The sequence below is a fragment of the Garra rufa genome, chromosome 7 (assembly GCF_049309525.1).
Source record: "Garra rufa chromosome 7, GarRuf1.0, whole genome shotgun sequence".
Taxonomy (NCBI): domain Eukaryota; kingdom Metazoa; phylum Chordata; class Actinopteri; order Cypriniformes; family Cyprinidae; genus Garra; species Garra rufa.
In genome coordinates, this window is record NC_133367.1 from 24497933 (window position 1) to 24512583 (window position 14651).

Consider the following 14651-nt stretch of genomic DNA (forward strand, 5'->3'; position numbering starts at 1 on the left):
TTACATAAGATAACTGTTAAAGAAGATCACCAGCTTGACTTGGTTGCGTGGCTGTGGCCCACGGTCGTAGCTGATGTTGGCAAGGGCACAGAGAGCGCTGCCCACATGACGAGGGAGAGGAAGATTAGGATCAGCCCCTCCAGCTAGCAGTTCATCCACAGCCTGGGAAAACAGTGTTAATATACACGGCACGTCAATGAAATGCCATAGAGTTCTCACCCTCATCCTTCAGTAATGACTTACTATTCTACAACATTCATCCTGTGCCTTTGAAAAGACAGTATTTAATTATGCCATAAAATTTTATTCCTTGCAAATAGTCGCACTACAAATTATTCAAGAAATGATTACATACAAGGTCGTTGCCACTCGCAATGGCCAGAGACAAGGGTGAATGACCACTCCACACATCGTTGGGGTTTGTGTTATGAGAAAGGAGAAGCGCCACCACATCTCTAGCATTCTGAAAGAAAAATAAGAAAAATAATTTCCAATCTTTTTATTTAAGACAGCGTTTTAGTGCTAAAATAAAATGTGAAATTACGATATTAAAGTCGTAATATTTGGGAGAATAAAGTCAAAATTACGAGAATAAAGTCGAAATATTACAAGAATAAAGTTAAAATATTTGGAGAATAAAGTCGAAATTATTATTAAAGTAGAAATATTATGAGAATAAAATATAAAAAAAAGTTAAAATATTTGGAGAATAAAGTCGAAATTATTATTAAACTACAAATATTATGAGAATAAAATATAAAACCTAAATATTACAAGAACAAAGTCGAAATATCTGAGTATAAAATTGAAATTATGAGAATGTAGTTGAAATGTTTCTAGACTAAAATTTAAATTACGAGAATAAAGTAGAAATTACGAGAACAAAGTCAAAATTACGAGAATAGTCAACATGTTTAGAAAATAGTCAAAATATTACGAGAATAAAGTAGAAATATTTTGAGAATAAAGTAAATATTATGAGAATAAAGTAAAATTACGAGAATAAAGTCAAAATGTTTCGAAAATAAAGTCGAAGTGTTTCGAAAATAAAGTCGAAGTGTTTCGAAAATAAAGTCGAAATTACGACAATAAAGTCGAAATGTTATGAGAATAAAGTTAAAATATTACGAGAATAATATCAAAATATTACAAGAATAAAGTCAAATTATGAGAATAAAGTCAAAATATTACGAGAATAATATTGAAATATTATGAGAATAAAGTAGAAATATTTTGAGAATAAAGTAAATATTATGAGAGTAATGTCAAAATTACGAGAATAAAGTCAAAATATTTGGAGAATAATATCGAAATGTTGCAAGAATATAGTCAAAATTACGAGAATAAAGTAAAAATATTTGGAGAATAAAGTCAAAATTACAGGAAGAAAATCTAAATGTTTCAAGATTAAAGTCGAAATTACGACAATAAAGTCAAAATTACGAGAATAAAGTCGAAATTATGAGAATAAAGTCAAAATATTACGAGAATAAAATATAAAATCGAAATATTACAAGAAAAAAATTGAAATATTTGAGAATAAAGTCAAAATTATGAGAATAAAGTTTAAATGTTTCTAGACTAAAATTGAAATTACGCGAATAAAGTTGAAATTACAAAAATAAAGTCAAAATTCTGAGAATAAAGTCAAAATGTTAAGAAAATAAAGTCAAAATATTACGAGAATAAAGTCAAAATATTTAGAAAATAAAGTCAAAATATTACGAGAATAAAGTCGAAATATTACGAAAATAATTTCGAAATATTACAAGAATAAAGTCAAAATTACGAGAATAAAGTCAAAATATTACGAGAATAAAGTTGAAATATTTCAAGAATAAAGTTTAAATATTACGAGAATAAAGTCAAAATGTTATGAGAATAAAGCAGAAATACTACGAGAATATCAAAATATATTACGAGAAAAAAGTTGAAATGTTTCGAGAAAAAAGTCGTAATTACGAGAATAATATCGAAATATTACAAGAATAAAGTTAAATTATTTCAAGAATAAAGTCAAAATATTACGAGAATAAAGTTGAAATATTTCAAGAATAAAGTTTAAATATTACGAGAATAAAGTCAAAATGTTATGAGAATAAAGCAGAAATACTACGAGAATAATATCAAAATATATTACGAGAAAAAAGTTGAAATGTTTCGAGAAAAAAGTCGTAATTACGAGAATAATATCGAAATATTACAAGAATAAAGTTAAATTATTTCAAGAATAAAGTCAAAATATTACGAGAATAAAGTTGAAATATTTCAAGAATAAAGTAAATATTATGAGAGTAAAGTCAAAATTACGAGAATAAAGTCAAAATATTTGGAGAATAATATTGAAATATTTCGAAAATAAAGTCGAAATATTACGAGAATAATATCAAAATATTGCAAGAATAAAGTCAAAATATTTAGAAAATAATTTCAAAATATTACGAAAATAATTTTGAAATATTACAAGAATAAAGTCAAAATTACGAGAATTAAGTCGAAATATTACGAGAATAAAGTTAAATTATTTCAAGAATAAAGTCAAAATATTACAAGAATAAAGTTGAAATATTTCAAGAATAAAGTTTAAATATTACGAGAATAAAGTCAAAATGTTACGAGAATAATATCAAAATATTGCAAGAATAAAGTCAAAATATTTAGAAAATAATTTCAAAATATTACGAGAATAAAGTCGAAATATTACGAAAATAATTTCAAAATATTACGAAAATAATTTCAAAATATTACAAGAATAAAGTCAAAATTACGAGAATAAAGTCGAAATATTACGAGAATAAAGTTAAATTATTTCAAGAATAAAGTCAAAATATTACAAGAATAAAGTTGAAATATTTCAAGAATAAAGTTGAAATATTACGAGAATAAAGTCAAAATGTTACGAGAATGAAGTAGAAATACTACGAGAATAATATCAAAATATATTACGAGAATAAAAAGTTGAAATTTTTCGAGAAAAAAGTCGTAATTACGAGAATAGTATCTAAAATTACAAGAATAAAGTTAAATTATTTCAAGAATAAAGTCAAAATAGTACGAGAATAAAGTTGAAATATTTCAAGAATAAAGTCAAAATATTACGAGAATAAAGTCAAAATGTTACGAGAATAAAGCAGAAATACTACGAGAATAATATCAAAATATATTACGAGAAAAAAGTTAAAAAGTTTCGAGAAAAAAGTCGTAATTACGAGAATAGTATCGAAATATTACGAGAATAAAGTTGAAATGTTTCGAAAAAAAGTTGTAATTACGAGAATAGAATTGAAATATTACGAGAATAACTGCCGTCAGTATTTATTTGAATCATCCATTAAAAATTCCATTTTACGCATTTCTTCAAGACTTCTTTTTATTTATCTAACAATCTTATAGTTTTTTTTATAAAGCAGTGTATTTAAAAAAAATTACTAATATTAATAAATAAAATAAAAATTAAATATAGTACTAAGTTATTATTTATTTACATTCCAAATAATAATTCTATGGTAATAATAAAATGATATATGCAAATGAAAACCTATTTAAACAAAAAAAATAATTAAAAAGTAATATATAAAATATTTACTTTCTTTTCTAGGATTATCAAGTTGTTTCGGTCTATATATTGTATTCTTACTGCATAATCGCTGTCTCTTTGGCAGGCCACATGTAGCGGTGTCCTCCCGCCTTCCTGAGGAAGTTCAATAGGGGCTTCGCTGAATTTAGCCAGGGGTCCGGAGGCCGTGAGACGCTGATTCTTAAAGGCCTGGGCCTCAAATTTGTCCTGAGGGTTTATGTTTCTTTGATTAGAGATAATAAAAAATAAACATGTATACAAAACTTGTGGTTTACTCAGACCTTATCAAGCTCGTAGACTTCATGAGCATCCTGAGCTTTGACATCAGGGTCCGCCAGGGCATGCAGGAGGAGCTCTGTGATTTCAGGACCCTCTGCTCCAGATAAACCCGCTGCTATGTGAAGGGGATACAGACCCTTTTGCTGTTACCAACACAAGAAGAACAAATAAAAATGAGCAAATAGACGCCTTGCTGTTGATATTCTAGTAAAATTTAGCGATTAATAATTGGTTAGAGAGCACTAAAATATTTGCATTATATTGTTGTTTTAAAGTAATATTTTAAATGTAAAATCAATATTTAATTACAAATTCAATTCAATTCAATTAAACTGGAGGAACCTCTGGAATTAGAGGTATGTCTGTACGAGCCCCGCACTCCAATAGACGCCGGACGCCCTTGACATGGGCCGCTTTGATAGCCAGGAAGATGACGGGCATTGGGACGGTAGAGGCGTTCGGGTCTGCTCCTCTCTCCAACAGAAGCTTAATTGTAGTCCATCGATTCCTATGTCTTTCAGACCAGACAATCAACAATTACAAAGCAACAATTTTGCAAACAATAGCATGACCAAACAATAACATGCCCATTAAATTCCGACCATTTTTTTTTTTTATCTCATTCTCACAATTGAAATGCATAATATATATGTCTGTGTGTAAGCACTCGAATAATATTATATATCATATTATGGGTTTAATATGTATCATTTTATCGTCGTTTTTAATTAATACTATGACACATTTTACTATATTTTTATTTAATTGAATAGCTAAATGAGAAATTAAAAACCAAATATTTTTATTTAAATTATTTCATTATTATAATAAAACTATTTATTTACATTACACTAATAAGAACCTTGTGGGATTTTTTATTTTATTTTATTTATCTAGTTATTTTTTTACATTTTTAAATATTTTTTAAGATTCTATCTTCTTGCAAATATTTATCAAAACTGTTGACATTAATGCATTAATAAAATAAAATAAAATAAAATAAAATAAAATAAAATAAAATAAAATAAAATAAAATAAAATAAAATAAAATAAATGCCATCTTCTGGCAAATATTGCTTACTATTTATATGACAAAAAAGGCATATATACCAGTATACAGCGCTCTGCCATACTGACAAATATAATAATATATAATTAATCTAAAAATAGTCCATAGTTAATATGATTGAATATATACAGTATTCCTTTTTTTCAGTGCATTTCGTCAATATTAAAGCATTTATTTAAAACACTAAATATTTTTTATTTAATTATTATTATAAAAATATTTATTCACATTACACTAATAAGAATTTTGTGGAATATTTTATTTTATTTTACTTTATTTTACCAATATATTTTTGTGACGTTCACACAAATTTAAATTATTTCATTAATATAATAAATGAAACATTTCACATTACACTAATAAGAACTTTGGGGGGAATGTTTTTTTTTTTTAGACCCCAATATATTTTTGTTAGATTCAAATAAATAAAAATGTTTTTAGAAACACTAATTCTGTCTTCAGACAAAAGCATACTGCTATACTGCCAAATATAATCAAATATAATTAATTAATTTAAAAATATTTCATATAATTAAATACATATTCCTTTTTTCAGTGCATTATGTCAATATTAATGCATTTATTAAAATATAATAGACCTTCTAAAATATATATATATATATATATATATATATATATATATTTTTTTTTTTTTATTAATTTAAGGCCAGAAGAGACTGTAGATGGTTCGCACTCTGAAAAACTAGACAAAGTCTTTAACAAAAACAATCAATTATTTTAATAGAGCAAGAGCAGACGTTTCAGCCATCCAGCTATTCTCAATGCTCATAACAATAATTCCTTGTCTTCATTAATTTAAGGCCACAATATATTTTTGTGAGATTCAGATAAATACATAGAAAAGCCATATTGCCAAATATAATTAAATATAATTCATCTAAAAATATTTAATATAATTAAATGCAATATAAATTATAATAATATAATTTTAAAACATAATCTAACCTACTTTGTAGATTAAATTCTTATTATTTATGTACTTAAAAATAAAATACTCTTTTAAAAAATATACTTCAAAATATAAACTAAAATCAACTCGAGAAATCAAATACTTTGCAGATTAAGTTATTACTCCTTATTATTTACGTCAAATTAATAATTATGGTTTACATGGTTTATAATTATTTGCCAGTATTCATAAATAAAATTAAATAAAATACAAAATAAAATTAAATTCCAAAAAAAAATAAAATCTTCTTGCAAATATTGATTAAAACTGTTGAAATTAATGCATTTAAAATAATAAAATAAAATAAAATAAAATAATAAATGCCATCTTCTGGCAAATATTGCTTACTTTTTATATGACAGAAAGGCATATATACCATTAAATATGAGCACTGCCATACTGACAAATATAATAAAATATAATTAATTTAAAAATAGTTTATAGTTAATATGAATATTATATTATATTGAATATATACAGTATTCCTTTTTTAGTGCATTTCGTCAATATTAAAATATTTATTAAAAACACTAAATATTTTTATTTAATTATTATTATACATTTATTCACACTATTTTATTTTATTTTATTTTACCAATATATTTTTGTGACAAATTGAAATAAAACATTTGTACAAATTTGTCAACTAACTCTGTCTTCAGAAGTGCAATTTTCCGGATCGTCTCCTGGTTGTCTGCCAGAGTCACTGCTCCTGTCTGGCACAGGATCTCAGCACTCTTCTGCAGGATCTCCTCTGTGACATCAATGTGAAAACTAGCCATAGAACGTGCAGAATCAAAAGTAGGATCATCTGATCGGATGCTCCTCTCCAGGTTTTCTTCAATCTCCAGATCTGTCACCTCCTCCACAGAGTCAACCACTGTCCTTGCTCCCTTCTCTTGCCACAATACAGAACCCACTGGGATTTTATCATCAAACACTTGAATAGATCTTGACATGATGATAATATATGGCTCTTCTGTCGGTTTGTCTTCTTCATGTTCAAGCTGAAGAACCATCTCCTTGTTGGGATCTGTATTTTCATTCATTTGATAATGAAGTTGAGGTTCCTCAGAGTTGCTGAGGTCTTCATCGTCGGCATTTATTTGCTCTTGAGCTTCAAGTTTCTCCAAGTTATTGAGGTTCTCTGGTTCAAGACTTCGGTCAACTTGGTCGCTTTCTCTTGGTGTCTCAAATGACTCTTGGCAGCTTTCATCTTTGGGTGTTCCTGTCATTGGATCTGGAGAGGATTCATGGGAGACGTCTTCCCAAGGCTTGTTCTTTAGCGCAACGGACAGAAAAAAGGGAGGAACAACAAATGAAATAGAGAAATACCCATAATGTATCCCAAACTTCCTCTCTGTATATTATTACCTGCGGCTCTGGGCTGATATTCTGCGTCACTCTCTCAGCCAGAGTCTCATGTAAAGACTGAAGTGGGTAGTAGAGGACATGACAGACAGCCAGAGCAGACATGCCTTCATCATTTAATTTATTGACATCGGCCCCGGTGTCCAACAGCTTGTGGATGACACTGTCATGACAATTAACCTACGCAGACACACAACACCCCTGAAAGCTGTATTTTATCCATTCATCCAATGTTTCTTCAAAACTGTGAAAATGAAAACCAATGCTGCCACCTTCTGGCCAATCTTAGTCACTATTTACTTGACTAGAAGCTATTTACCATGAGTATTTCTACTGTGTTAGACCGTCTAAAAGTGAAGCTTACCGTGGCTGCTATGAGAGGCGTATGTCCGCGTGCGTCGCTCACGTCAGGATGGACTTTTGCATCTCTGAGGATTCGGTAAACATTCCTGCATTCACCATGTGAAGCCTCCTTTATCAGATTCTCTGAGTTCAGCTCCAAGGGACCTTTGGGTCCGAACTGAGTCCTGTTCAAATTCAGCACTGCAGTGACATCCCAGTCTAATGTGTCTGTTTCAAATCTGTGAAGGAAAAAATGTAGTAAGTTAATTAATTAATTAAAGTGTCAACACTGATAAATGTATTAATTAACATTAGCTACATACAGAAAGGTATGTATACCAGTATATATGCACTCTGCCATACTGCCAAATATCATTTTATAATTAATCTAAAAATAGTTAATATACTATACTATAATAGTACTATAATACACTATAATATAGTACTATATATACTATAATAGTACTATAACTATACTATAATAATTTAAAAAATTTTAAAAATCAAAAGTAATCTTTTTAATCAATTCTTACATCAAATTAATATTGCTGGTTGTAATAAAAAAAGTAATCTTCCAGCAAATATTAATTAAAATATTTGAAAATAGTTTAGTCTAATTTTAGTCTTTAATTAGTCTAACTTCATCCTTTAAAAAAAAGTACATTGTAGATTAAATTCTTGCATCAAGTTAATAATTATATGGTTTCATTTTTCATTATTATTAATTGCCAGTATTGATCAAATAAAATAAAAATATCTTCTGACAAATCGTGATTAAAATTCTTGACATTTTTGCATTTAAAATAAATTAAAATAAATAAAAAATAAAAATCATATCGTTTGTATCAATATAAATGCATTTATTAAAACAATATAATATAATTATATTATAATTATTATATATTGTATATATTATATAATATATATATTATAATTAATAATTCATTAACAATAGAATTACCAGTATTAATAAATTTAAATAAAACAAAATAATGCTATCTTTTGACAAATATTGATTAAAATTGTTGTCATTAATGCATTTAAAAATTGTAAAAAAAAAAATCCTATATTCTATATCAATATCAATGCATTTATTAAAACAATATAACAGATCTTTTGACATATTTGTAATCTAACGTCATCATTTTAATCAATTCTTACATCAAATTAATAATTATATTGTTTCATTATAATAATTGCTAGTTGTAATAAAATAAAATAAAAAATCTTCCAGCAAATATAATTAAAATATTTGACATTAATGTATTTAAAATGAAATAAAATACAATAAAATCGTTTGTGTCAATATTAAAGCATTTTTAAAACAATATAATACATCTTTTAAAATATTTATAATATAATATAACCAAAAATAAATCTGCCTTGTATATTAAATTCTTACATCAAATTAATAATTATATGGTTTCATTATAATTAATTGACAGCATTAACAAAATAAAATGACATAAAATGAATAATGCTATCTACTAACAAATATTGATTAAAATTGTTAACATAATGCATTAATGCATTTATTAAAACAATATAATAGATCTTTTAAATTATTTGTAATCTAACGTCATCATTTTAATAAATTCTTACATTAAATTAATAATGATATGGTTTTATTACAATTTATTGCCAGTTTTAATAAAATAAATAAAATAAAATATGCAATATAATAATACAAATGTTACTTTGTAGATTAAATTATCTAACATCAAATTAATAATTATATAATTTCATTAGTTAATTGACAGCATTAATAAAATAAAATAAAATAAAATAAATGAAATGAAATAAAATAAAGCGATCTCCTGACAAATATTGATTCAAACTGTTGACATTAATGCATTTAAAATAAAATAAAAATCCTATCTTTTATATCAATATCAGTGCATTGAAACAATATAATATAATAATCTTTTTTAATTATTTGTAATCTAACGTCATCATTTTAAAAAATTCTTACATCAAATTAAGAATTATATGGTTTCATTATAATTAAATGCCAGCTGTAATAAAATAAAATAAAAATGCTATCTTCCAGCAAATATTGATTAAAATTGTTGACATTAATGCATTTAAAATAAAAGAAAATCGTCTGTATCAATATTAAAGCATGTTTCAAAACAATATTATACATCTTTTAAATATCTGTAATATAACGTCATCATTTTAATAAATTCTTACATCAAATTAATAATTATATGGTTTCATCGTAATGAATTGCCTGTGTAAATAAAAATGAAATAAAAATCCTTTAATTTGTATCAATATTGATGCATTTATTAATCAATCGTTTATAATAATTGTAATCTAACTTCATCATTTAAGAAAAATAAATTATAATTAATAATTATAATTATAATTAATTGCCAGTATTAATAAAATAAAAAATAAAAATCCTATCTTTTATATAACTATTAACGCAATTATTACAACAATATAATAGAAATATTTGTAATCTAACATCATCCTTTTAATAAATTCTTATTTATAAAATAAAATAAAACACAAATACTACCTTTTGGCAAACATTGATAAAAATTGTGGATTAATGCATTTAAAATAAACTTAATTAAATTAAATTAAATTAAATTAATTAAAATGCTCGTTCTGCAAATATTGATTAAAATGGTTGATTAATGCATTCAAAATAAACTAAAATAATAAAACAAAACAAAACAAAATAAAATCAAACAAAACTGCTATCTTCAGGCAAATATAGATTAAAATTGTTGACATTAATGCATCTAAAAAAATCTAATAAAATAAAATAAAATGATATTTCTTTATTAAAATTGTTGACATTAATGCATCTAAAAAAAAATAATAAAATAAAATAAAATGATATTTCTTTATTAAAATTGTTGACATTAATGCATTTAAAATAAAATTAAATAAAACTCTGGGTAACCAGCCCAGGTTACAAAACAGCAATCTTCTTACCTGTGTCTCTGAATGTGAGCATTCATGCGCTGTTGTAGCGGCAAGGCTGTTGAATGTGACGGCTGCTCTGTACTGATGTCACTCGTACCAAAAAAGTGAAGGTCCAGTTCCCGCCGTAGACATCTGGGGACGGGCAGATGGTCTGAATCTGTGGAGTAGCTCTCAATGTCTGGAGGCAGGATGAAACGGTCCTCGTCCTCTGATAGACCCTGATCGGTGTCTGTACTCAACTCCACATCAAGAAGTAGTTGAGGTTGTTTCAGGTGATTCCTAGGCAGTCTGGACATGTGTTCTGGGAAGTCCTCCAAACTGAAGCCACCCTCCAGTGTGGTGCAAAGTCGGAGTAGCCTCTCTCTGTGCCATAGGCCCACATCCTGACTCCCATCAGGGTATGTCATGACTCCAGGGCCAAAGCGTTCATCAGCATGATATAGACCCTGAAGATGAGTAGAACAGATTTTGTTTCATTATGTATTATATGATGAAAACAATCTTATTGTTAGTGAGCTATGAATTATTCACCTCAAAAGTTGATCCATCTGGGAAAAGTTGTACTCCGTATCCTTCTTTTCGGTTCAAATAAAACTTTCCTGTGTATTTGGATCCATCAGGCCAGGAATACATGCCTTTCCCATGCCGATAATCCCTAAAAAATGAACCTGTATAGAACTGAATAAAACATGACAATAATTTAGTGTTAAAGTGGAAAGTGCTCAATAATGATTACAGTGAGCAATAAAATAATTGCATAAAATAGCTAAATTAATCATTTAAAAATAAAATAATAAATTAAACGAAACAATGAAATACTTAAAAAAAATGCTTAACTTTCAAATAATTAAATATAATTTTAATATTAAAAAAGAATTTGACAAATATTTTGGCAAAAATGAAATCAAGAGTTTCATTTCGCAAAAGTAGGTTTTTAAATAATCTTGAATAATTAACAAATCATTTGATTGACAGCAGTGGTTCTCTATTATGAGTGAAAAAAATGTCACATCAATGACATTCTTGAAAAAGGCCCAGGGCTGCGTTCTCCAAAACCACCTTAACGCTACGTCGTTCTTAAGTTGTACCTTAAGAAGTACCTTATCGTTAATATGTGTTTTCCGAAACCTTCTTAGTTAAGTATACGGCACTTCTGTAAGTCATACGTTCGTAAGGTTGGTCTGGAGCGCTCTTAGCTATACCTTATCGCTGCTGACGGTTCATACCGCTAGTGGCCACCACTACGCAAAAAGCTTTTTTACGTCGCAGTTTAATTACACATAGAACATTTTATATAAACATTTAATATAAAATCTGATTTAGTATTAAAATTACATTTTTACTTTACTTTAAAATTTTACACATAAAATACTTAATGGCCTAAACCTAGTGGAAGTGTTTTCATTAATAAAGTTTCCATACACTAATGGTTGTTAGCTTTTTTAATTACTATCTCAAGGCACATCAGCTCGCAAACCATTTGACAGAAAAGGCTTAGGAGTCTATATAAAGAAAGATGAGTTTACACAAACTTTATAGCTATGGCAGTGAGACAGCAAGAACTTGTTTTAAAACAAAGACGGCGCCGTCCACGGAGCGCAATAGCGTGTAATGCATACGACAAAGTCCAATTTTGCGTGCATATGATGCGCCAATCCTTCCCATTAACTTCAATGGAGAAAGGATGCGTACAAATACCATATATATATATATATATAAGCCAAAGTTCAAGTTATATGATATATAAATATATATCATCTATATAAAAGATGATGCGTGGTATTTGTAAGCATCCTCTCTCCATTGAAGTTAATGGGAAGGATTGGCGTATCATATGCACGCAAAATTGGACTTTGGCGTATACATTACACGCTATTGCAAAGTCGTGTTATTTATATACAGTGTATAATTTGATACGGCTAGTGCCTAGTGGGTAATCAGCATACGTTGTGGAGAACATTAACACATATGGCCGTGAGGGTGTGGGATTGCTCACTTGCTAAATTATAAATACATACACATATTTTAATGAGCCCCGATAAATGCAGTTTATACTATTTCTAAAACGCTTCTTTATAAAGAACATTGTTTTCTCAATACTTTACCTATACCGCTGAGAAAGAAAGAGCGCACAATCGATCATCGAGGCTTCGATATCAACCTATTCAGCACCTCCACCATGGACAGCACCTGCTAAGGTCGCACTTAAGAAGGTTTACCTTAAGCAACATCCTAAGGTGTAGTTCGGAGAACACACGTAAGAAAGGTATACCTGTAGTTAAGGTGTACCTTGTGAGTCTTCGTAGCGCGCTAAGAGACAACGTTATCGGAGAACGCAGCCCAGAACTGCAGGCACACAAAGTTTTCTTTCGATCGGCCTCCATTAACCCTGTCTAATAGATGCTCGAACTTCATCGGGAGATACATGCTCATAGACAGCTGTGGCATTTGGAGATAGACACGGCATGTGAATTTTCAAGTCAATCGGACTAATTGATGCCTAGTTATAGCCGTTTTATGTTTTTGTCATATTATATACTGGCGAATTTTCTCATGTGACCTCAGACTGAGTTCTAAAGCTGGCTGCACACTAGACGTTCACATGATTCTTTGGGGTCTTAATGGAAAGTCTATAATTTGCTTAAAAATTAGTTGAAAATTTTCCATAGTTGTGTAAAAAAAACACCCTACGTGATATTACTGCCCCTGCTTCGGCCATATTACGGCAGCAAACTTACTTGACTACTTCGCCGGAATGGGAGTGTAGTTCCTAATCTTATCGGCCTAGAAAATCACATCCTTACATTCTCCGCCGGTCTTTGTACACGATATAACTGCAGAAGAGTCAAGTTTTAAATAGGACAAATATGGAAACTCGTTGGTCATTTTTGAACGCGATGCTATTGGTCTAATAGGATTCAATGATCTATGCTAAGCTATGCTAAAAGTGATATCGCCAGAACAGGAGAACAGCTGAATGGATTTCAAAATGTGGTACTCTCATGAAAGCATGCGTCATGATACACTTGTGAACACGTGTCATGGTTTTCTCGTGAACATTGTGATACTCTTGTGAACATAAGCGTACTTTCGTGAACAAACTGTATGCTTTGAACATGCATTGAAGACTTACACAGAACAGAATAAATTGTTGAATAAAGTCATAATTTTTGTTTTCTTTGTGCATAAAAAGTATTCTTGTAGCTTTATAACATTACGGGTGAACACATGGATTATTTTAACTATGTCCTTATACCTTTCTGGGTCTTGACCATGTCAGTTGTGTTGCTGTCTATGCAGGGTCAGAAAGCTCTGGAGTTTCATCAAAAATATCTTAATTTGTGTTTTTAGATGAACAAAGGTCTTGAGGCTGAGTAATTACAGAATTTTTGGAAGAACTATCCCTTTAACAGTAACAATGGGGTTTCAGCGTTATGCACTTAGACCCCTATAAAATGCCACACATGACACAGCTAAATATTATGTGTACTAATTTTATTACGAATAACAGAACAGAAATTCGGCAGACTGTGAAAACTATGACACTGTTATTTAAATTGTTAGATCAGTCAAGATCTGGAAGAAAGTGCTACTTAATATTACGTTGTATAATTGTTAATTGTTATAATTGTTTGTTTTTAACAATATCTGAGTTCATAAATTAAAACTTTACCTTAGAACCAACAGACCATTATTATTGTGTTAATGTTACATATAAAGCGAAAAATACCTCTCCATTTGGCCATGTAAAGATACCAGTGCCGTGCTTCAGGTTATTCACAAATTCCCCCTCATATTTACATCCATCCGGCCATTCCTGAATCCCCTGTCCATTTCTTTTACAAAAACTCTCGCTTCCCCACATTAGGCTACTGTTTTATCCTTCCTTATCAGTTCGTATCATAAACTCATTTAATTTACACCCAGCGCTTCTTCCAAGTGCACCAGGAAATACACTTTATTGTTTAACTTCGGCTGGTTACCATGACGACGCGAGTCTCGCGTAAATTTTCGCCCCCCAGGCATCTGTCAGAATCAAATGCTAAACGTCAGGCGAAAATAAACTCCTCATTAAATTTACTGCAATTAAGCCGGTTCCT

General features: G+C 28.8%; 1 protein-coding gene across 1 annotated transcript; it reads right to left on the reverse strand.

Moving 5' to 3' along the window:
- On the reverse strand, positions 1–14416 carry LOC141338055 (ankyrin repeat and MYND domain-containing protein 1-like). Its single transcript, XM_073843623.1, has 12 exons — positions 14282–14416; positions 11083–11229; positions 10561–10997; positions 7631–7847; positions 7270–7446; positions 6786–7175; positions 6547–6740; positions 4199–4370; positions 3859–3999; positions 3638–3766; positions 356–463; positions 1–162 (listed from the first exon to the last, which is right to left on the reverse strand). The coding sequence occupies exons 1-12, from the start codon at positions 14414–14416 to the stop codon at positions 1–3; spliced, it is 2409 nt and encodes an 802-aa protein (XP_073699724.1).
- Positions 14417–14651: the final 235 nt, after the last annotated feature.